This window comes from Brassica napus, chromosome C5 (assembly GCF_020379485.1).
Source record: "Brassica napus cultivar Da-Ae chromosome C5, Da-Ae, whole genome shotgun sequence".
NCBI classification, from domain to species: Eukaryota; Viridiplantae; Streptophyta; class Magnoliopsida; order Brassicales; family Brassicaceae; genus Brassica; species Brassica napus.
This window is the reverse complement of record NC_063448.1, coordinates 7,187,196-7,208,979: the sequence shown is the minus strand read 5'-3', so window position 1 is coordinate 7,208,979 and position 21,784 is coordinate 7,187,196. Positions and strand designations below refer to the sequence as shown.

Sequence of the window (21,784 nt, the reverse complement as noted above, 5' to 3'; positions counted from 1 at the left end):
CAGATTTCACAATATATTGACATTTACCAGTGTATAAGACAAAAATGAAAAAAAAATGGACATTAACGTTTTAAAATTTGAGTGGGGCTAGGTAAACAGGGAACTGAATAATGGCTAAAGGCGATGATACTATCATCATGATTTCTATGTTCTATTGCTTCTCATGCATGTTATTCATGGAAGATAGATAGCGTGGTAGATACATGACATACAGCTTGATTTGTGGTTCTGTTACGTACGTACTACACTATTAAAGCAATGATATGTTATTTTATGTTTGGTTTGTACATCTACATGAATGAGATCATCAAATAATATTTATGATGGATTCAGAAGGAGAAAGCTACTTATCGCCAGTTGTGAATATTATCCTTGAGCTGGGTTTTGAATTTTGAATTAGACTGCTAGTGAATATACAAGACCTTTGAAAGCGTGGGAATGATCATACATTCAATCAATATTAGATTAGATAAAGAATTGCTTTTCGTTTTACTTAAAATAAAAAATTATGCATCATTTTTATACCGGTGGCAGCTACGAATATATCATATACAAATTCTCTTTCTCTGAAAATATAGAAAAAGTGAGTTTGTGCCCTAATATCTGCCATAAAAAATTAGGAACATGAAAATTAAAGTGAGTTCAACTACAATAAAAATGTAAAAGAACAAAAAATGATCAAAATCTAACCAAGGCCCTATAATTGAAACGAGAAACTTCGTTAATTAATCTTGATGTTAATGCTTGATTCAACCACATAATTTTTCGAAAAAATCTGCATATCCCTTATATATTAAAAGAGAAACATTGTAATAAATGCCATCACACTAACTGGACACATGTCACGTGTAGAAGCATTGTAATAAATGTGTTCATACTAAAATGAATCACATGTAGAGAGCTTCTCAGCCAAACTCTACATAAATATGTTCAGAGTATGTACTTTACGTTTTTTAATATAAAACTCATATGCATGGTTCTTCTTTACGTTATTTTTACTGTTTACGAATAGATCTGGATAAATTATTCATAAATTTTGATTCAATTCGTTATCCGTTTTGACTCGAACCGAAAAATCCGGATATTCGTTACTTTACGAAGCAAATCAAATACTAAATTCAATATCTGTAAAAAAAAGCAAATCACAAATATCAATATTTATAGACACGGATATCCAATTTGATCCGTTATATGTATATATATATATACATATATTTAAAGAATTATATATAAGTTATATATTATAGTTTATATAAATTTTACAATATTTTTGTTTTTAAATAATTTTATTTTTCATGTATTATTTTGAAAAAATGTCATTTAATATTAATTAACAGTATCTTTATATATTTATCAACCATCTTTATATACTTTTACATACACATACATGTGTGCACATTGACACAAGCACCTTATAACTAAATATTTACCACAACTGAAATATCTAAATTTTTTGAAGTTAAAATATTATTTTCCTTAATGCTTCTTTCACTATCGACCAAATTGTAGTAAAATTATTTGTTTTAATAATTTGTTTTTCTTTAATTATTATCCGTTTAGAAACTACAATATGAAAACATTGGTTCGACATTACGACTATCTAAGATTCATAACATGAAAACAAACAAATAATAGTAATTTTTGATTATCACAGAAAAAAACAAAAACATCAAACATTTTAACCGAACAAACCAAATAAATATTGATTTAAAATGATAGTTATATTTTAGGAGATTAAAAAGCAAAAAATAATCTAAAACCGAACTGATAACAAGATTAAACAGATTAATATCTCCTTATTAAAAAATAACGAAACTAGTAATCACATTTTCTGCAAGACGTGGGTTATTATTTAGTTCTTCATTATTTGTCATTGTGTACTGTGAAAGATTCACATTATATAAAGAAAAATGTAACTAGTAAATACAACGTCAAGCCATTTAAATATGAACGTAGCAAGTTGGTGAAGTAAAGAAAGAAAGAAGGTAACATCAAAAGGACTTTCTCTCTCTTAACTCTCTCTGTATCTTTCAGAAAGAGAAAGTCACCGATCTGCCTCGCCGCCTCTATCTGTGTTCATCGGGTTTTTCTCCGGCGTCGATGGCTTACCCAGCGTCGCTTGGCCGGCTCTGTTTCCGGTGTCACATCTCTCATATGGTGGACGACCGACTTCTGGCTCCGGGGACCACGCCTTACTATGTGGTGTTGGACCGCCGGCTCTTGGCTCCGGGAGGCGGTGCCTTCGTCAGCACCGTCATCGCCGGCTATATTTTGAGGTTTTATCTGCTCTCTTGATCTATGAATCTAAGGTCTATCTGCTACTCTGCCTCTCGATCTGATGTCTGTTTCCGCATGTATGTATGTCGGAGAAGAATGATCGATTGTAGGCGTTTAATCTTTGATGATTTCATAGATCTGTCATGTTACAACTTCTCATTGTGAGATTAGTTGTTTGTTGGGTGAATGGTTAGAAGTTTTCTGGGGAAAGATGATCAGGCGATGAAGGAATTCGCGGTGGGTTCTCTGTTTTGGTGTTTTCACGGTGAAACGCCGGTGAGTTTTCCCGGCGGGATTTCTCGAAGCGGTGATGACGTGGAGGTGTCGAGACACGCGTGTTTCCTTGTAGGTGAGGGTTTCAACACGTGGAGCGGTCATGCTGATATTTCGACACGTGGTTTGAGTGAGTCTTGTGGGTCTGGGTTTGATGACTTTGGTCTTACGGTGCGTAACGCTTTGTGGCGTTTTTAGGGTTAAATGTTGGGCTTGTGACCCATTTAGTTTTTTTAGTTTAAGCCTTTTAGATTTTATGTATGTTACGTTTGAGCTTAGTCTATTTAATAATAATAATAAGAAAGAAAAAAAAAAGTAAAGAAAGAAGGTTTATCAGGGTCATGCATGCTGATCAGTTGTTGACCAAACAAAAACATCAAAATTCAAAAGTTACAAGATAAATTCAAATTTGCAGCTTTGTCTTTGTATGTAATATTTATTCTTCGAAATAATTTTTGCTTTCAGATTTGGGGAACAACCTGTTCTTCTATCATTAGGTACTTTTTCTAATGTTTTTACTTTCATTTCTTCGCCATCGTGGGGTCATGTCATACCTATCACGTTTACTCCATCATTGCCCACCTTTATTTATTTCAATATATTGTTATTTATATCTTGCACATCTCTATACTAATATGATGAGAATATAGCAAGCACATCACAAGCATACTAATTACTAACTCTATGACAATTTTAGCGTTATAAGATTAATGAAGCTTATGTTTGAGGTCATTGGATTATAAGATTATATAATTTAGCTATTTGTTTGAAAAATGTATAATTATGACTTTACACGTATTTATACAGTGACTATTAGTGCGACAAAAGAAAAACATACGTCTTTTGTCTCCCAGTATGCTTTTTATCGATTGCAATGCATATAGCCGGCACATAATTTTCAGTGGGCCCGAATGTATGCATGCCGGCGGGGCCCATTTGGAAAATCAGAAAGATGGCAACCGTATCATCATCTGTAACAGTACTGAGCATTTTATCCGTTAAATTTGATTCGATTCGTTATTCGTTTTACGAAAATTTCAGATATCCATAAACTTTCGAAGCAAAGCAAATACTAAAAATCAATATCCGTTAAAATCGAAGCAAATCATAAATATTAAAATTTTGGATAGCGGATATCCGATCCGAAAATATATAAATACATGTATATCTTGATTATATTTAAAGTTTTTAATGTATAAAATTATATAATTATTATTCTAACATATGATTTGATCAATTATACTCACACTATTATCTATATAAAAGTATTACATAAAAAGAAGAGAACACATTTATGACAATTATAATATTTTTCTTAAGTTTTGTGTTATTATAATTGTTAACTAAGTTAAAAAAATTTACAAAATTTGTAAATTCACTACTTCTTTTAATTTATATATATATATATATATCATGAAAAAAGTATTTTACAAAACAAATTTGTATCAAATTTTTAAGATTATTTGTATTAATCAAAACATATAAGATATCCGTAAGTATTCATAAATATCCGCAAATATCTATTTATTTTTTGGATATCCGTTTTTCCGAATATCCGTATTTTTACGAAGTAAAGCAAATCGAAAAATTAGATATCCATGACATACGAAGCAAATCACAAATACCTCGAAAACCCGGATATCCGATCCGTGCATAGGCCTAATTTGTAGGGCATACTTCTTCAAATTAGCTTTTGAATGGTCCAAATGCACACCGAGGTTTAAAACCATCTATGTATTACAGTAACTCTTTGGTCAAGTTTGATTATTGCAGTTTACTTAATTTTCTTCACGGTGATGCGTAAAAGTGAGAATTATGTACATATATCAGTCACATGGTTATATCTTATATGTTGTATTATTTTCTCATTTTTTCAATTATGTTTATATATTAAAGTTTGGTTGACAATCCTTGTTTTTGTTTGGTTGTTTGTATCGAAGTCAATAACAATAAACATGCCCCACCACATAGTTACTCGCTTGATTCAACCATTGAGGCTCGTATACTTAGTTCAATATATCTTATCATATAAAGCTTAGTTTTTTAAAATTGCTAATTAACATGATCGCGACATGTGTCGATTAATTTTTTAAGATTGTGACATGTGTCAAAAATATGTTACAATTCTCTTTTGTTTTGGATTTAAAAAAAATTAGAAAAGAGAAAATTATTATTACATTTTACTTAAAAGAAAAATTATTATTACATTTTTTTTGAACGCTAGGTAAGGAAAACTATTACAAAAATATATTTTATTGTTCTATTTAGGAGCTTAGAAAAGAAAAATTACTATTACATAGTCTTTTACAATTATAGCTCTTTTATATTCTTTTAAAATTTGATAGCAATTTTAATTTTTTAAAATTTTATAAACAAAGAATAATTGTAAAAAGCAATTTGAAAGTAATTTTTAAAAAATATTTTGTATAGTTTTTCGTTTTTTTAAAAGAATTATAAGTGAATTTTTTTAAAAATAAATACAATCTTAAATAAAAACGAATTATAAAATGAATCAAAAAAATTATTTAACATTGAATAAGTTTAATAAAACATTAAATTAGTACATAAGAAAGTGTATAATGTTGCCATTGCTTCTTGGCCTTATTTAACTTCCAATTTGTTTTAGGTATGGATGTTTTTTCTAACTCTAAGTACAAAGATGATAATAGTTCGTCTATGCACCATGATTATAAAAAACAAATATTAACTGAAACTTATGTGTCAAAACGAATATTAATTATAAAATAAATCTTACATAACATATGGAAAAACAATCTTAAAACTATAACAAAATAATTTTTTAAAATATTCTTTATTAAATTAAAATATCAAACAAAGCCCGTTGCAACGCACGGATCCAAATCTAGTATTGTATATAATGCAGAAATAGCCAGTTTTTTTTTTTTTGAAAAAAGGCTTAAAAATATCCAGTTGTTGAAAATCACAAACCATTAGATTTCTTTTCATATGCTGCATAGAAAATATATACAATTTTTAACGATATGCTGATCCATGATATAAACCTCTTTTATTTTGTATGGGTCCGAGTTGGATTTCCAAAATTTTATGTTGCTGGATCCTGAGACTATGCACCAACACACTGTTTATACATAAATATTTTAGTGGGGGTAGATTCCAACCAAGATTTTCTGGCATTATGATATAATTACACAATATAGGACATAAAAAGTTAATAATCAGTAGTTCAAACAATAATATATATATTCACTAAACCTAATCATCGATAATTTGAATCTTTGTTTCAGTAACAATGATTTTCATTCTACTTTTTTTGCCTGAAATTCAATCTACCTTCCACTATTTGTAATTAGAAAAACATTCAAACGAAAAATCAATGCTTAATATCAACCAGAAAATTACGACGGATACATTCCCTTTTTATTATTAATATGGGGTATTCTAGATCTATTGAAATGCAAGATTAATCTTCAAATGGAGGTGTAATCTATGAACAAATTCTCTTTTCAGGTATTTTAATAGGCCAAAAGCAAAAGTTCATATTCATGTAGTTGCTCAGGAAAGATGTGACTTAGTTTCGTGCAGCAGATTGATCGAACCTAAAACGTGTTAACGTATCAATTATGTCCTTTTACACTCGACCACAAGATCCCAAACATTAAATAATTGCCATATATCACTTCAGTTGAACACCTCTTTGTAAATTATACATTCATAAACAAATCCATTATATATTAAATGAGAAACATTGTAATAAATGCGTTAACACTATATAGACACTTGACAACCTCACAGGGATTTGAGAATGAACACGTTAACGTGTCACGTGTAGAAAGTTTCTCAGCCAAACTTTACATAAATGTGTTCACACTATGTACTTTACGTTTTGTTTTAAATATAAAATTCACATGTAAGGTTCTAATAAAATTCACACTATCTAGATTTTTCGATTCGAATCAAAACGAATAATGAATCGAAAGTCCAGTTATACATATATTATTTTTCTTATTTACGGATAGGCTGGGCAAAATATTTGTAAATTTTTGTTTCGATTCGTTATCCGTTTTGATTCGAACCAAATAATCTGGATATCCGTAACACTACGAAACAAATCAAATACTAAAATGCAATATCTATAAAAAAATGAAGCAAATAAAAAATACTAATATTTTTAGGAATGTATAACCGATTCGATCCGTTATATGCATATATATATATATACACATATTAAAAATTATATATATATATATATATAAGTTATAAATATATTATAGTTTATATAATTTTTACAATATTTTATGTATTAAATTTATTATATTAGGTATCAGAATTTAAAAAGTTAAATAATAATTTATTTTTATAAAGAAATATTATTATTTAATATTATTTTTATATTTTTTTTTATAATTTTTATTTTATTTACGGATCAAGTCAGATATTCGTGAAAATTCTAAAAAATTTCGGATATCCGGGGTGGCTACGGATCGAATCGACACTAATACTTCCAAATATCCGGATATTGGATCCATGTCCATCCCTATTTACGGATACAATTTTATATTCTTTATATGAAAGAAAATTCACTAATGTCTAGGCTTATTTTATTTTTAATTAATTTTATTTTAAGAATTTTATCTTTTATGTATTATTTTGAATAAAAATGTCATTTATTATTGATTAACAGTATCTTTATATATTTACCAACTACTTTTATATACTTTACATACACACAACACCTATATAACTAAATATTCACTACAACTGAAGTATATAATTCTCTTGGAAGTTGAAATATATATATATTTTTAAAGCTTTTTTTACTGTCTACTAAATTTTAGTGAAATGATTTGTCTTAATAATTTTATTTTCCTTTTCTTTTACTATTATATGTTTAGAAACTATAATATGAAACCATTGGTTCGGCACCATAACTATCTAAAATCTATATAACCTGAAACCAAACAAATAGTAATAATAATTTTTGGCTATCACAGGAAAAACCAAAAACATCAACGATTTTAACCGAACAAACGAAAATAAATATTGATTTAGAATTATAGCTATATTTTAGGAGATTAAAAACAAAAAAAAAACAACTTAAAACCGAACCAATATTCAGATTAAACAGATTTAATGTCTCTTTATTAAAAAATTACAAAACTAATAATCAAATTCCGCGTAAAGCGCAGAATATTACCTAGTACATATTAAGAGAGCTTTTGTCTTTATAAAAGATAGTGCTATATTTATCGTTGCATGTGTATTTGTACGTAGAGTTGCTCGTCGGACGGTTCGAGATCGGTAATTATGGTGAATCAAACGGCCATGATTGATGCTCATGTTCATCTTCAGTTGAAAATTTTGGCCGTTGCTATGACTTGGACCCATTGCTTTCAATACTATACAAGTAAAGTTATGTCCACATTAAAAGTTGCCTTGAGGAATTTTCACAATCTACAAATGACATGAGAGAAGAATTCCAAACACATGGACTCTGTCTTCTCGTGTGTTGCTTGCTTGTGTTCTGCTCCCAGCAAATCGACGTTACACAAATATGTCAAACTTACGTTAGACAAATATAAAATCAAATGTAGACAAGTCTGAAAAAGTCAATTGTAATTCCTAGCCCACTGGGCCTAAACGCCCCGTTTTACTAACCCAAATCTCTATTTTTCTTTGTTGTATTAGCGTCAATAATAAAAAAAAAAAAACATTTCAATAAGCCCTAGCAGGTTCGTTTTCTCTTTGGTCTATGTCACTGCTCTTCCTCAGAAGAGCCAAGCCGTTATTTACATCTCCTTCTCAGGCCAGCGTCGCATCTCCGAGGCTTACAAATCTACTACGTCGTTCGTTTCACGGTTCGAGAATAATGGTACGGATGATTCTGAATTGTTTATGCCGTTGTTTAAGCTCAGAGAATCTAACGTTTGTTTTGTGGATTTGCAGTCCGAAGCAGAGAAGAAGATCGTTACAGAGGAGGAGCTTGAGAGAAAGAAGAAGAAGGATGAGAAGGTTTGACTTCTTAATCTTTTTTTTTACAGTTGTGATAAAGCTAGAATCAGCCTTGTTTATGTTGCTCTCGTGCAGCTTGATTACAAGAAATTTAACAATTCGAATCAAAGAGATCCTTAGAGAGATTATTAGATAGTGATGCAATTGGCCGTGTTGAGCAATGTTCTCACATAAACAAGTATTGCTTGCTCATTCGAAAAGCGGAATTGATGAGAAGTTAGATATGTAGATAGAATGGCTTGTTTCTTCAGATAAGAAAGTTAGATCAACCATCTTTCCCCTTTAATATCAACCTTGAAAATGATATTTTAAAGAACATTTTAATAGGCTAGAGAAAAGGAGTTGAAGAAGCAAAAAGCTGCGGAGAAAGCAAAGCTTGCAGAACTCAAGGTAACCTCTGAGGAAAGCCACATACTTTGTTTTCCCCTGGAACATGGGAATAATGAATTCGTTTATCATGGTGCGTGCTTGTGGTATTATTAGGCAAAGCAGGCGAAAGATGGAACTACTGCCCCTAAAAAGAGCACAAAGAAGAGTTCCAAACGGGATGCAATCGAAGAGAATCCTGCGGATTTTGTGGACCCTGAAACTCCTCTTGGTGAGAGGAAAAGGCTCTCTTCACAGATGGCTAAACAGTACAGTCCTGCCGCCGTTGAGAAATCGTAAGTGTGTAGAGCTTTGAGCTTTGTGTTCATTAATCCCACAAAACAACTCTAGATAATCTTTGTGTTATACTCTGATTTCGTGTCAGTTGGTATGCTTGGTGGGAGAGTTCTGACTTCTTTAAGGCGGATGCTAAGAGTTCCAAGCCACCGTTTGTTATTGTAAGGCCTCATTTAATTCTTGAGTTCATGTTCATTCTGAATTGGACCTTGTTTTTACTGTCTTCTTTAAATCGTCCTACGAAAGTCAGTTAAGAAAGTCTTGAGCATTTGAAGATTATTAGTTACAGTCCTGAATTCTTTTAGTTTTAAGGGTTTCTTTAATCCTATTGGCTATTGTTGATTTTGCAGGTTCTTCCTCCTCCAAATGTGACTGGAGCCTTGCATATTGGCCATGCCCTGACATCTGCCATTGAGGTTTCGTTTTCGCTAAACATATTGGTGCTATTTCTCTGTTTATTGTTCTTCCTGGTGATCAGCGACATGAAATTATCTGATGCAGGATACGATTATTCGTTGGAAGAGAATGTCTGGTTATAATGCTCTGTGGGTGCCCGGGATGGACCATGCTGGTATAGCTACACAGGTTCGCCATTACTGTCATTGTTTTCACCTTATCTCTTGTCTCAAATTACTATAAGTTTAGCCTATAGAGTAAAAATCTTCCTTTTCATGGTTGTAGAATATTTATATGTTGCACACTGTTTTATGTTATTTGATTGGATGTACGTTCTAGGTTGTGGTTGAGAAAAAGCTCATGCGTGAAAGAGGATTGACTAGGCATGACGTTGGCCGTGAAGAATTCATAAATGAAGTAAGTTGAAAATAAAATTACGCTCACGAATCATTTTCCATTTTGCATTGCTAAAAAATCATTTGTGGTTCCTTTATGATCATGTAAAAGGTGTGGAAGTGGAAGAACCAACATGGTAGCACGATTCTAACACAACTACGGCGTCTAGGAGCTTCTCTTGATTGGTCTCGTGAGGTAAAATTCGCTGAACCGACCTTTGTTGGTCAAATGTTATGGAAAATTGACAATGTTATTATTTACTATATTCTGCCTGTATTCTGTAGTGTTTTACAATGGACGAGCAAAGATCAAAAGCTGTCACTGAGGGCTTTGTACGGTTATACAAGGAAGGGCTTATCTATAGGTTTGTTAAGTCTGCTTTGTTCTTTGAGGCTATAGAATTCCCTTTGTAAAAAAAAGTACTTGGAAACAGGAACATAAAAAGACTAGGAGTAGTACTCTTTTACCTTATCATTTACTTTATTGATTGAAAGCACATGTGAACTTGTGCAGGGATGTTCGACTTGTTAATTGGGACTGTGTTTTGAAAACAGCCGTATCTGACGTTGAGGTAAGCCAACAACTGTTAGACTATGGTTAATAGACGGCATCCTTTTTTATGCGGAGTGTGTCTATTTCTGTAGGTTGAGCATATCGATATCAAAGAAAAAACGCTATTAAAAGTTCCTGGCTATGAGAAGCCAGTAGAATTTGGTCTTCTTACTTCATTTGCTTACCCTCTGGAGGGAGGCTTGGGCGAGGTTGTCGTTGCCACTACTAGGGTGGAAACAATGCTTGGGGATACTGCCATTGCTATTCATCCTGATGATGTAAGATACACGCATCTTCATGGGAAATTCGCTGTGCACCCATTAAATGGACGGAAGTTACCAATTATCTGCGATGGAATACTCGTTGATCCAAACTTTGGTACTGGTTGTGTTAAGGTACATGCTCGCTCTTATATATTTTGATGCTTCGTTTCTGCTTCTATTAGTTGATTTTCTTGCGGTAAAGTTGCGTTATTCTTCTTTTGTAGATCACTCCAGCCCATGACCCCAATGATTGTGAGGTCGGAAAGCGTCACAATCTTGAATTTATAAACATATTAACGGATGATGGAATGATCAACACAAACGGCGGTTCTGACTTCACAGGGATGCCACGCTTTGCAGCGCGTGAGGCAGTTGTTGAAGCTCTGAAGAATAAGGTAATTCACTAATACTTCACGTAACAAATCATAGCAACTTGATTCTTCATTTGAGAAGATATTGTTGCCGAGGGTGGTTGCTTGTAGGTGTCTTTCATATCTTACCTTAACTGTTTCTTCTTTCATTGTATATATTCCAGGGGCTCTACCGAGGTGCCCAAAACAATGAAATGAGGCTTGGACTTTGCCAAAGAACCGGTGATGTCATTGAGCCTATGATTAAGCCTCAATGGTACGTCAATTGCAGCACGATTGCAAAGGAGGCTCTCGATGTTGCCATCACTGATGAAAACAAGAAGCTCGAGTTTATACCAAAGCAGTACACGGCAGAGTGGAGAAGGTTTCTTTCATTTATCATTTTCTCTATTGTTCTATCATTACACCATCTATTAATAATGTCAATGGACCTTAACAGATGGCTAGAGAACATACGTGACTGGTGTATTTCAAGACAGCTTTGGTGGGGCCACCGGATTCCAGCATGGTACGCAACACTAGAGGAAGATGAGCGCAAGGAGGTCGGTGCGTACAGTGACCATTGGGTTGTTGCAAGAACCGAGGAAGAAGCTCGAAAAGAGGCTGCTGAAAAGTTTTCTGGGAAGAAGTTTGAACTCACCCAAGATTTTGATGTGCTTGATACGTGGTTCTCTTCTGGGCTCTTTCCGTTATCTGTTCTGGGATGGCCTGATGAAACTGATGACTTCAAAGCCTTCTATCCGACATCTGTCCTAGAAACTGGGCATGATATTCTCTTTTTCTGGGTTGCTCGTATGGTTATGATGGGAATGAAACTAGGTGGTGACGTTCCATTCAGTAAGGTATGATCCCTTCTTACCAGTCCTTTTCGATGCCAAGTCTTATCTTATGACCTGCCGTACCTAAACGTACTTGTTGTGCTTTCTGTAGGTTTATTTGCATCCTATGATACGTGATGCACATGGGCGTAAGATGTCAAAATCTCTTGGAAACGTCATTGATCCGCTTGAAGTAATAAACGGGGTAACTCTTGATGGTCTTCACAAGAAATTAGAAGAGGGTAACTTGGATCCGAAAGAGCTGGTTGTTGCCAAAGAAGGACAAGTGAAGGACTTCCCAAATGGTATTTCCGAATGTGGTGCGGATGCTCTTCGGTTTGCACTCGTCTCTTACACTGCTCAGGTACTACTACCCATTGCACGCAGCCTCACAACCTCTTATTTGCTCCTTCAGTTTGTTGTCTTGTAAACTAAGAATATTGCTCTACTCTTGCTTGTTTTTATAGTCTGACAAAATAAACTTGGACATCCTCCGAGTGGTTGGTTACCGTCAATGGTGTAACAAGCTTTGGAACGCTGTCAGATTCGCGATGATGAGGCTTGGCGATGCTTATTCCCCTCCGCTGACTCTAATCCCCGAAACGATGCCATTCAGCTGCCAATGGATTCTCTCTGTACTAAATAAAGCAATATCAAAGACGGTGGATTCACTGAACGCATTTGAGTTCTCGGATGCAGCCAACACAGTATATGCATGGTGGCAATATCAGTTCTGTGATGTGTACATTGAAGCTATCAAGCCTTACTTTGCTGGTGACAATCCAGCGTTTGCTTCAGAGAGGGCTCATGCACAGCATGCTCTCTGGGTATCGTTGGAGACTGGCTTGAGACTGCTTCACCCTCTGATGCCTTTTGTTACTGAAGAGCTATGGCAACGTCTGCCTTCACCCAAAAACTCTGAAAGAAAAGCGTCTATCATGATATGTGATTACCCCTCTGCTATAGAGGTTTGTAAGATCTTCTTAGTGACTTTTCTCTCATTGTTTATTCGGTTTTTAAAACTCTTTTCTTCTGATGTTTGATGTCGTGAGCTCAGAATTGGACAAATGAAAAAGTGGAGACCGAAATGGAAACCGTTCTAGCGAGCGTGAAGTGCCTGAGAGCACTCCGTGCAGAGTTGCTAGAGAAACAGAAAAATGAAAGGTCTGAGTATCTTAATTAAATGTCCCATTCGAGCAACACTTGGAGACATTTTTATAACCATCCTGCATTCGTTGTTTACATTTTTTGTCTCAGGTTACCGGCCTTTGCTCTGTGTGAAAACAACGTAACATCTGAAATTGTAAAATCTCACGAGTTAGATATTAGAACACTTGCAAATCTATCGTCGTTAGAGGTAAGACAAGTCCACCTTTGGTTATGGTTTCTCTACTTTTTTTGTGTTTCTTTTCTGAGTGATTTTGGTATAGGTTCTGTTAAAAGGAGAACACGCAGCCCCATCTGGATCTGCAGTTGAGACAGTGAACGAGAACCTTAAGGTGTATCTCAAAGTGGACAGAGCCATTAACACAGAAGCTGAGCAAGAAAAGATCAGAAACAAGATTGACGAACTACAAAAGTAAATCCCCTAAACTCGTAACTAAATCAAAACAAATTTTTTTGTCTGAACGTAGGTCTCGTTTGACCATTTGATTTCTCGTTTCATCAGACAAAAGGAGAAGTTGCAGAAGATGATGAGTGTGTCTGGGTACGAAGAGAAGGTCCCTGCAAACATTAAAGAAGACAACGCCACAAAGCTCGCTAAGATTCTTCAAGAATTCGATTTCTTTGAAAATGAAAGTGCTCGTCTCGTTGCAGAGACAGAAACCTCTGGAAATCAACAAACTGAGCAGAAGAAGTGAAAACACACAAACAAAGCCACAGTTTTGTCCAGACGTGAGCTTATGAAATATTTCTCGTTTATTGAACTATGCTGCTGATGCTATTGTGAAGTGTGAACTGGGTTTCACTTAAATTTTTACTACATCTCTTTGAAATTAAGCAAGCAAAAATGTTTATTAGTTGTGGACCAATTTGATTTGGTGAAACTTCAAGATCACTTTGAACTGCTGTTCTTCATCATGGACTAGGATGATCTGAATCCGAGTTAACCAACCCGGTCTTAATCGGAATGGATCCGCAGGCTTAGGCATTTAGCCTCCTCGTTCTAGCCTAATGAGTCGAAGAAGGGAAGTATATGTAAACAAAAATAAATATATGGGACAAAAGAGATATTTAAGGACGTGGGTTACATGTCATCACTAAAATTACCATGTATCCGTGAGATTACACAGTTTCATTAAGGCTTCAAATAGTAAAGTCAGATCAAACCGATCAAATAATTTATTATAACTTATAAATGACAAAATTAATTCAAAACTATAGATCATATATTAAAACAATAAAAATTACACTTAGATATCTAAACAAATATCTTAGATGTTATAGGATTGGTCGAAATGCATGTAAATGTTTTATAAGATACTTATACTTCTTTTATTTTTTTTTAGGTGATCAAGATTTTCTTGAGAGAACCCGTAGGTTACACTAATATTGAACTTTTGGTTAAATTTACCACCGGAAAATTCTCTACCAGTGGGTGTAAGATATTTGAAAAGGTAATTAGCCATGAAAATTATTTGATCGTATAATTCAATAAATACACGTTCTCGGTTAAGATTTCATTTAAAATTGTCTTCTCTCAATAGATTCACAAAATTTCAATCATTTACCTATATATTAACTATTTTAAAACATAAAAAAAATATTAACTACTTACCCTTGTTGATATTTATATAGGAAGATTTATCTCTTCTTCCTTTGAAAATGTTGTGTTTTGTCGGCAATTGAACGTCATGCTTATAATTTTAAAACAACATAAACAGTATTAGTGTAAACTATATAGTTTGAGCTAATCATTATACATTATTTATAAAATCAGATAAATATATTTTAAAGTTAAAGTGTTTGTAACAAAATTATTTATTATCAAAAAGAAAAAAAAAGCAGATCAACACCACCAAATGTTAGCGGATGAGATCTGCATTCCCGCTATTTCCATAAAAAAACAAAAAATATTGAACTGCATGCACATCTCCCGCTTAAACTGCTTTTGCAAACAGAAAAACGTGAATGGTGAATGTATTGCGAAAGAGCTGCAAGTGCAAGAGAATTGTAGTTGTCCTGCCCTTCCATTCATGACCGAAGACATCAACATAGAAACAAAAAAAAGGGAGGAAAAGTACAGCAAAAAAAGACGCTTTTGAGAGATTCTCTTTAACACCTGTCGCTTTCTCAACGGTCAATGTTTTATAAATATTAATACCTGCTGTCATATAATAATGATTACAACACGACTTTTTGAAATGGATCGATCGAGTAATCATCAAAGGTTCTCTGAGAGAAGAAAAAAAAGAATGGGTTCCGTAGAAGAAGAGCAATTACTCATCGAACAAGGTTTAATACAGGTTCGAGTTCTCCTTGTCAATTGTACTTCTCGAACTTTTAATCTGTTTATTAGGTTACCATTGTTTTGTTTGCTTGCTGGTTCAGTTAAAATAAGTTGTAAATGGTTTTGGTGTATTTTTTGTTCTCTGAATTGTGGATTATGGTTAATGCTATATGATATCTTGTGGATATTGTCACCAGTTCCTAATTACTTTGCTGATTTTTTTTTCTCTTTAATTCTACTTACTCTTACCATATTGTGACAAATTAAGTTAGATTATTGTGTGTTAAAAAAACTCGATTACATCTTCCAAATTGAACAGGAGGAACTCAAACTATATGCAGAAGATGGTTCCGTCGACATCAATGGAAATCCACCGTTAAAGCACAGAACTGGAAACTGGAAAGCTTGTCCTTTTATTCTAGGTCAACACTCTTTCTTAACTTACTTCTGTTTTCTTAGCTTTTTTTTTTTCTTTTTGATTTCTCGTCTCTGTAAAATGCGCAGGCAACGAATGTTGTGAGCGGTTGGCTTACTACGGTATTGCTATTAATCTCATTACTTATCTCACCGCTGAACTCCACCAAGGAAACGTTTCCGCCGCTAGAAACGTCACGACATGGCAAGGAACTTGTTACATCACTTCTCTCATTGGAGCTGTCTTAGCTGACGCTTACTGGGGTAGATACTGGACCATTGCTTCTCTCTCCTCCATTTATTTCATCGTAAGTCTCACCTTTTACAAGCATATGCTAGATCCCTCTTTTTTTGTTGTTCTTGAACTCTGTTTTGGTCTTTCTTGATGTTTAGGGAATGTCTGCTCTGACTCTCTCCGCAACAGTTCCATATCTGAAACCCTCCGACTGCATCGGAGACTTCTGCCCATCACCAACCACACCTCAGTACTTAACCTTCTTTCTCGGGCTTTACCTTATAGCTCTTGGCACCGGGGGAATCAAACCCTGCGTCTCCTCCTTTGGTGCAGACCAGTTTGACGAAAAGGACCCGAGTGAACGTGTTAGAAAGTCTTCTTTCTTCAACTGGTTCTACTTCTGCATCAATACCGGTGCGTTTGGATCCTTCCTCCTTGTGTTGGTTCAGGAGAATATCGGCTGGGGGTTAGGTTTCGGGATACCAACTGTGTTCATGGGATTAGCTATCATCAGTTTCTTCTTTGGCACTCCTCTTTACAGGTTTCAGAAACCTAAAGGTAGTCCCATCACAAGGATTTGCCAAGTTCTTGTCGCTTCATTTCGTAAGACCAATCTCAAAGTCCCTGAAGACACAACACTTCTGTATGAAACTGAAACACAAGAGCTGATCGTTGCAAGTAGGAAACTCGAGCATACAGATGATTACAAGTAATCCTTTTCTCTGCTTATCATTCATTTGGTTCGGTTTGTATAAGGCCGGTTCTGGGCACAACCAAATGAAACATTTTACCTGGAGTCGAGGCGAATGTATATGGAGCAAGATCCTTAGAGTTATACACTCAAATGAAACATTCGCATCGGCTCCTAGATTTTTACAAAAATATTATGCAGGTATCTTGATAAAGCTGCTGTTTTATCATTAGAAGAAGCAAACTCCTTAGAGTTTTTCAATCCGTGGAGCCTATGCACCGTTACACATGTCGAAGAAGTCAAGATTCTTATCCGAATGCTTCCCATATGGGCTTCAGGTATCATCTTCTCATCTCTCTACGCTCAAGCAACCACCATGTTTGTCCAACAAGGAAGAGCCATGAACTGCAACATCGGCTCTTTCAAGATCCCACCAGCGACTCTCGGGGTCTTCGACTGCATCACTGTCCTCATCTGGGTCCCACTCTACGACCGGTTCAACGTCCCGGTCGCTAAACTTCTCACAAGTTCCGACAATGGTTTCACCGTGCTTCAACGAATGGGAATAGGTCTTTTCATTTCTATCTTCGGTATAGCAACAGCAGCTGTGGTTGAGATGGTTCGGCTCGGTATGGCGGAAACCGGAACCGATGTTTCTTTAACCGTGTTTTGGCAGGTTCCGCAGATATTTATATTTGGTGCAGCAGAGGTTTTTTACTTTGTAGGACAGCTTGAGTTCTTTTATGGTCAGTCACCAGACTCGATGAGGAGTGTGTGTAGTGCGTTGGGACTACTGGCTAATGCGTTGGGGAGTTACTTGAGCTCGTTAATCCTCACGGTGGTGACGTATTTCACGACCAAGGACGGTGGAGATGGGTGGATTACGGATGATCTTAACGAGGGACATCTTGATTACTTCTTCTGGTTACTGGCCGGTTTAAGCACTTTGAATGCATTGGTTTATGTTTTTTCTGCTGTTAATTACAAACAAAAGATAACGTCGTAATTGTAGCTTTTGTTTTTTTGCCTTTTTTTTTTTTTTTTTTTTTTTTTTGTAATTTCCTATCAGAACATACTAACAATTATCTGTAGAATTTAGTCATTTTCATTTGTAGTTTTTTCAATCTTCTGATTTATGATAGAGAGTTGTCAAAGCGGACCAAAGCATGAATGATTCAAACCAAAACCGAACCAAATTTAAATAAACCAAATCGAAACGATAAGAGGATTAATGATGTTCTCTAAAAAATAAACAAATGGAATGTAAATCGAGTTCGAATTAAGCTGTTTGCCAAAATTAAAGGTCAAAATTGGTTAATGATATAACTGGTATGTAACAATAAACTTCTATAAATTAATAAACACGAATAAATTTTATTAATGAATTTCTAAATGGGATTTTCTACTATATAATCCCAATTTTGCAAAGCCTAAGCATACAATTACCTTATTTTATTTCCTATCCCCTATATATTATTTGAAAAGCATTACAACTTCTTTTTGTAGCCACATGTAGAATCATTAGAGAAATATGTTGGTCCATCTAATTATATAATAAGTTTTTTTATTAAACTAACAATAAATTCATCATTAATGTACTTTATTATTTCCTTAAATAAAATTTACGGAATTGCCTAATGTGGCTAAAGTATATATATGACAATTAATGATTTTGAATAATAAAGATTTAATAAAAAATAGTGTATATTCTATCATATTTGTTTAATTTTAAACTATTAAATAAATTAAACAAAAACAATAACCATATAATAAAAATTTAGATTTTTATGTATATGTTATATTTTGAATTTTTACAAACGGCTATAAATTACTAAAAATGTTAAAAGTCTCACATTCAAATTTTATGATCCATGGTTTAAAATTTTTGTTATGACAAAATACAAATGATTACAAAAATTATATAAGTAAAAAGTCTAATTTAATTAATTATTAAGATTAATATATATATCGTTTTAAATTAAACTATAAACCATATAAAATACAATATTTTAGTTTAAAAATTTACTTTGAACAGTTTTTTTGATAAAAGTTTTGAACGATCATTGACAACTTATTTATTTTTTAAATTATAAATTACTAAAACTATTAATCCCACAATGAAAATTTTGTTATCAGTAATTTAAATTTTTTTCTATAAAAGATACAAATGATCAAAAAAACTATATGAGTAAAATCATCATTTAATAGACATTAATATTGAAAATATACTAAAATATATTATCTATGTTAGTATCATTTAAATTTAATAACATATCCTATCAAATATAAAAAAAAAATTTGGATTAATAAAATTGATTTATATGTTCGCACCAATTTAATTATATATTTAATAGTTACTGACTTTTAATTATTTAATATATATATATATATATATATATATTATTTCATAATATGTAAAAATATTTAATACATAAAATAATTTATATATATAATGTTGATCCCGCGAAAGGCGCGGATCTTAACCTAGTGATATATAAAGTATTTTCTTCCTTTTGCTTTATGTTCTTCTTAATCTGGAACATTTGATCTGGTTTCAATAACTTGAATAAGTATTATTGGACCCACGGTTGCTTTGCCGCAGCCTTTTCATTTCTTAAGAGTGTTATCTAACATTTGGTCTCGGTTTCATTCTTTTATGTAATGATACTCTTTCTGATAACTCGTTGCATATTTCTTTATGCGCATTATTCTTCGTTACCGCTTTTCCCTGGAACATCAGGTAAGTGTCTGATTTTCTCTTTGTTGAGATCATTTGTCTGGTAAAAGGTTATTATTATTAGGCTGGTCAGAACTCCAAGTTGGCTATGTATGCATACTCTCATACGGTCATACCTTTATCTATAGATTTGAAAACATGTTTTTTGTTGTCTAACAAATCATGTAATGCAAATTTCCATACCTAATGGTGTGCATTCCAACAAATATACAGAACCAGAACAGATGGAGATACCATCCTTTCTTACCGGTCTAGCATACATCTAAAAGAACCTGTGGCTTTGGGCATCAAATCTTTAGAAATACGTTTTGATATACTTTTATATACGTTTAAAGAAAATGAAATGAGCACATGTTTTAAGTTTTGGGCAGAGGATACATAAACACTAGACCGCCTAAAGACTCTGCATTTAGATATCGTATAGAAGAATCTGCAAAACAAAAAAATGCAATTATGGATTGGTGGATAAGAGAACTTATATACAAAGCCTGTAAAGGGGGAATTATTCTCTTTATGTCCCTCTCCTTCTTCCTCTTCTCACCTGCCATATTAGAATCTAGACAATCAAACTTGTGTTGTTCTTCAATTATCTCTGTTGCTATGATTACAGCCATGTGCGCTGCCTCTTGAAAACCTAAAGCTTTTCTCGCATTTTCAACGTGTTATGATTTCCCTTTATTTGAGTTCTCATACTTTTGATATATCTGGACATGAAGGTCTCAGCTTATGTTCCCAGTGTGCTATGTCATCAAATTCAATTGTATGTCCAAAATTCTCCCTGTGACCTTTTTTCAGTGTTGCGTCTATTGTTTACACAGCCGTATCCTATGTCAGGACTCGGGTGGATTTAAACAATCTTAGAAGGATCTTCATAGTAAACTTCCAATGTTTTAAGGAAAGAAAAAGTTAAAGGGTTGTTTGGTTTTTATTCCTACTAAATAGATATTCACATTACAACATCTATATCATTGTATATATTGAATAGTAATAATAACATATTGTGGATATAGTATTTTATATATGGATTATTAGTAGTAATAGCATACTCTTTGGCATAATTTTTTTTATGTTTTTTTTTTAAAAAAATTTATGTTAAACTGTTCTAAGTAGAAAGTTACGTACTTATTAAATATGTTAATTTTGTGGATCATTTATTCTCAAATCACACTTTTAAACAAATCCTCTCCAGGTGTCTTTCTCTCTCGGTTGATTACACATTTTATTATATTTTTCGAATTTTCTGTCGCTCGTGCATGTGCTATGATTAAAATCAATTAAAGTGATTATTTAACAATTATATACGGCAAATAAAGGGTTAGGGGAATAATACGGCAAATAAAATAATCCTAATAATGGTCAATTCTTAATGGTTGGTTCGGTGAGAATTTCTGAATCAAAATAGAATTTAGCCGTTCTAATAATCCAAAACCTTTTTCAACAGTCCTATTTTGTCAAGCACAAAGGCTGAATGTATACATATCCAAACGCAAAACTATAATATCAGTCAAAAATATATTGAACGTTGGATTTGATAAGCAAGTGCGAAACCGCATCTCCTCAATAAACATGGCAGGTCCTTCAAGACTACAAACTGCCATGCAGCTTTGGTTTGGTAGTCGATAGAGTATAGTCAATTTTGCACAGAAGTTGAGTTAGTATCATTCCAAACACTGATGCATTTATTGTACAAAGGTTTTTGAGATGAATAAATTTAGTATTCATTCAAAAAAAAAAAAAAAAAAAAAGAACGTTGGATTTGTAACAAAATGCTAAAAGCCATGAATCATGGACTTGCAGTCAATTTCACATTAAATTTCTTCTGGAATTATTTGGGAATTCATTGCATGTCTGATTTTTCTTTTTTCGTTTTCATAGATTTCAGAAAACAAAACCAATGTGCGACATGTAGTCACAGAATCAATTTATTCGTATCAACTTAGTATGTGATAAATTGCTCTACGTAAGTTCAATAAGTACAAACTGAACCAATCAATAACATTATATCTTAAAAGTCTTTATCTTGAAGGTCAATAACATGACCTTGACATATTCTAGTATGAGGTTCCGTGATTCATATGAGGTAAAAAGGTCCACTTTGTACGTAACCTCCGATTGATTTAAGTATCATGGCTTGGTTTGATTTTTTAGAATGTTATACGTAAAATTTTCTCATCTTGGTCGGTTTTGTTGGAATTCTTGCATATGTAGTTTTGTTGAATATATGGCACCTAATGATACACATCTGAAAACAAGTAT

The 21,784-nt window shown here is 33.4% G+C and overlaps 2 protein-coding genes across 2 annotated transcripts; both read left to right on the top strand.

The window, feature by feature from the left end:
* The first annotated feature begins 8,216 nt into the window (after positions 1-8,216).
* On the top strand, positions 8,217-14,021 carry LOC106401220 (valine--tRNA ligase, mitochondrial 1-like). Its single transcript, XM_013841692.3, has 21 exons — positions 8,217-8,401; positions 8,476-8,541; positions 8,869-8,931; positions 9,025-9,203; positions 9,293-9,365; positions 9,555-9,620; positions 9,706-9,789; positions 9,940-10,017; positions 10,108-10,191; positions 10,281-10,360; positions 10,510-10,567; positions 10,641-10,943; positions 11,036-11,206; positions 11,347-11,546; positions 11,622-12,024; positions 12,113-12,364; positions 12,468-12,968; positions 13,058-13,164; positions 13,258-13,357; positions 13,431-13,579; positions 13,670-14,021. The coding sequence occupies exons 1-21, from the start codon at positions 8,282-8,284 to the stop codon at positions 13,860-13,862; spliced, it is 3,330 nt and encodes a 1,109-aa protein (XP_013697146.2). The 5' UTR covers positions 8,217-8,281; the 3' UTR covers positions 13,863-14,021.
* A 1,316-nt stretch (positions 14,022-15,337) lies between these two features.
* On the top strand, positions 15,338-17,863 carry LOC106400618 (protein NRT1/ PTR FAMILY 8.3-like). Its single transcript, XM_048758085.1, has 5 exons — positions 15,338-15,467; positions 15,771-15,873; positions 15,956-16,173; positions 16,259-16,809; positions 16,993-17,863. Exons 1-5 carry the CDS (start codon positions 15,342-15,344, stop codon positions 17,795-17,797), a joined length of 1,803 nt encoding a protein of 600 aa, XP_048614042.1. The 5' UTR covers positions 15,338-15,341; the 3' UTR covers positions 17,798-17,863.
* The last annotated feature ends 3,921 nt before the right edge of the window (positions 17,864-21,784 follow it).

Coding starts and splice junctions, on each gene's coding strand:
- LOC106400618 (XM_048758085.1), top strand. CDS start 15,342: ATGATTACAACACGACTTTTTGAAATGGATCGATCGAGTAATCATCAA. Junction 15,874..15,955: donor AGCTTGTCCTTTTATTCTAG/GTCAACACTCTT, acceptor TAAAATGCGCAG/GCAACGAATGTTGTGAGCGG. Junction 16,810..16,992: donor GAGCATACAGATGATTACAA/GTAATCCTTTTC, acceptor AATATTATGCAG/GTATCTTGATAAAGCTGCTG.
- LOC106401220 (XM_013841692.3), top strand. CDS start 8,282: ATGTCACTGCTCTTCCTCAGAAGAGCCAAGCCGTTATTTACATCTCCT. Junction 10,018..10,107: donor GTGAAGAATTCATAAATGAA/GTAAGTTGAAAA, acceptor ATCATGTAAAAG/GTGTGGAAGTGGAAGAACCA. Junction 10,361..10,509: donor AAGGAAGGGCTTATCTATAG/GTTTGTTAAGTC, acceptor GAACTTGTGCAG/GGATGTTCGACTTGTTAATT.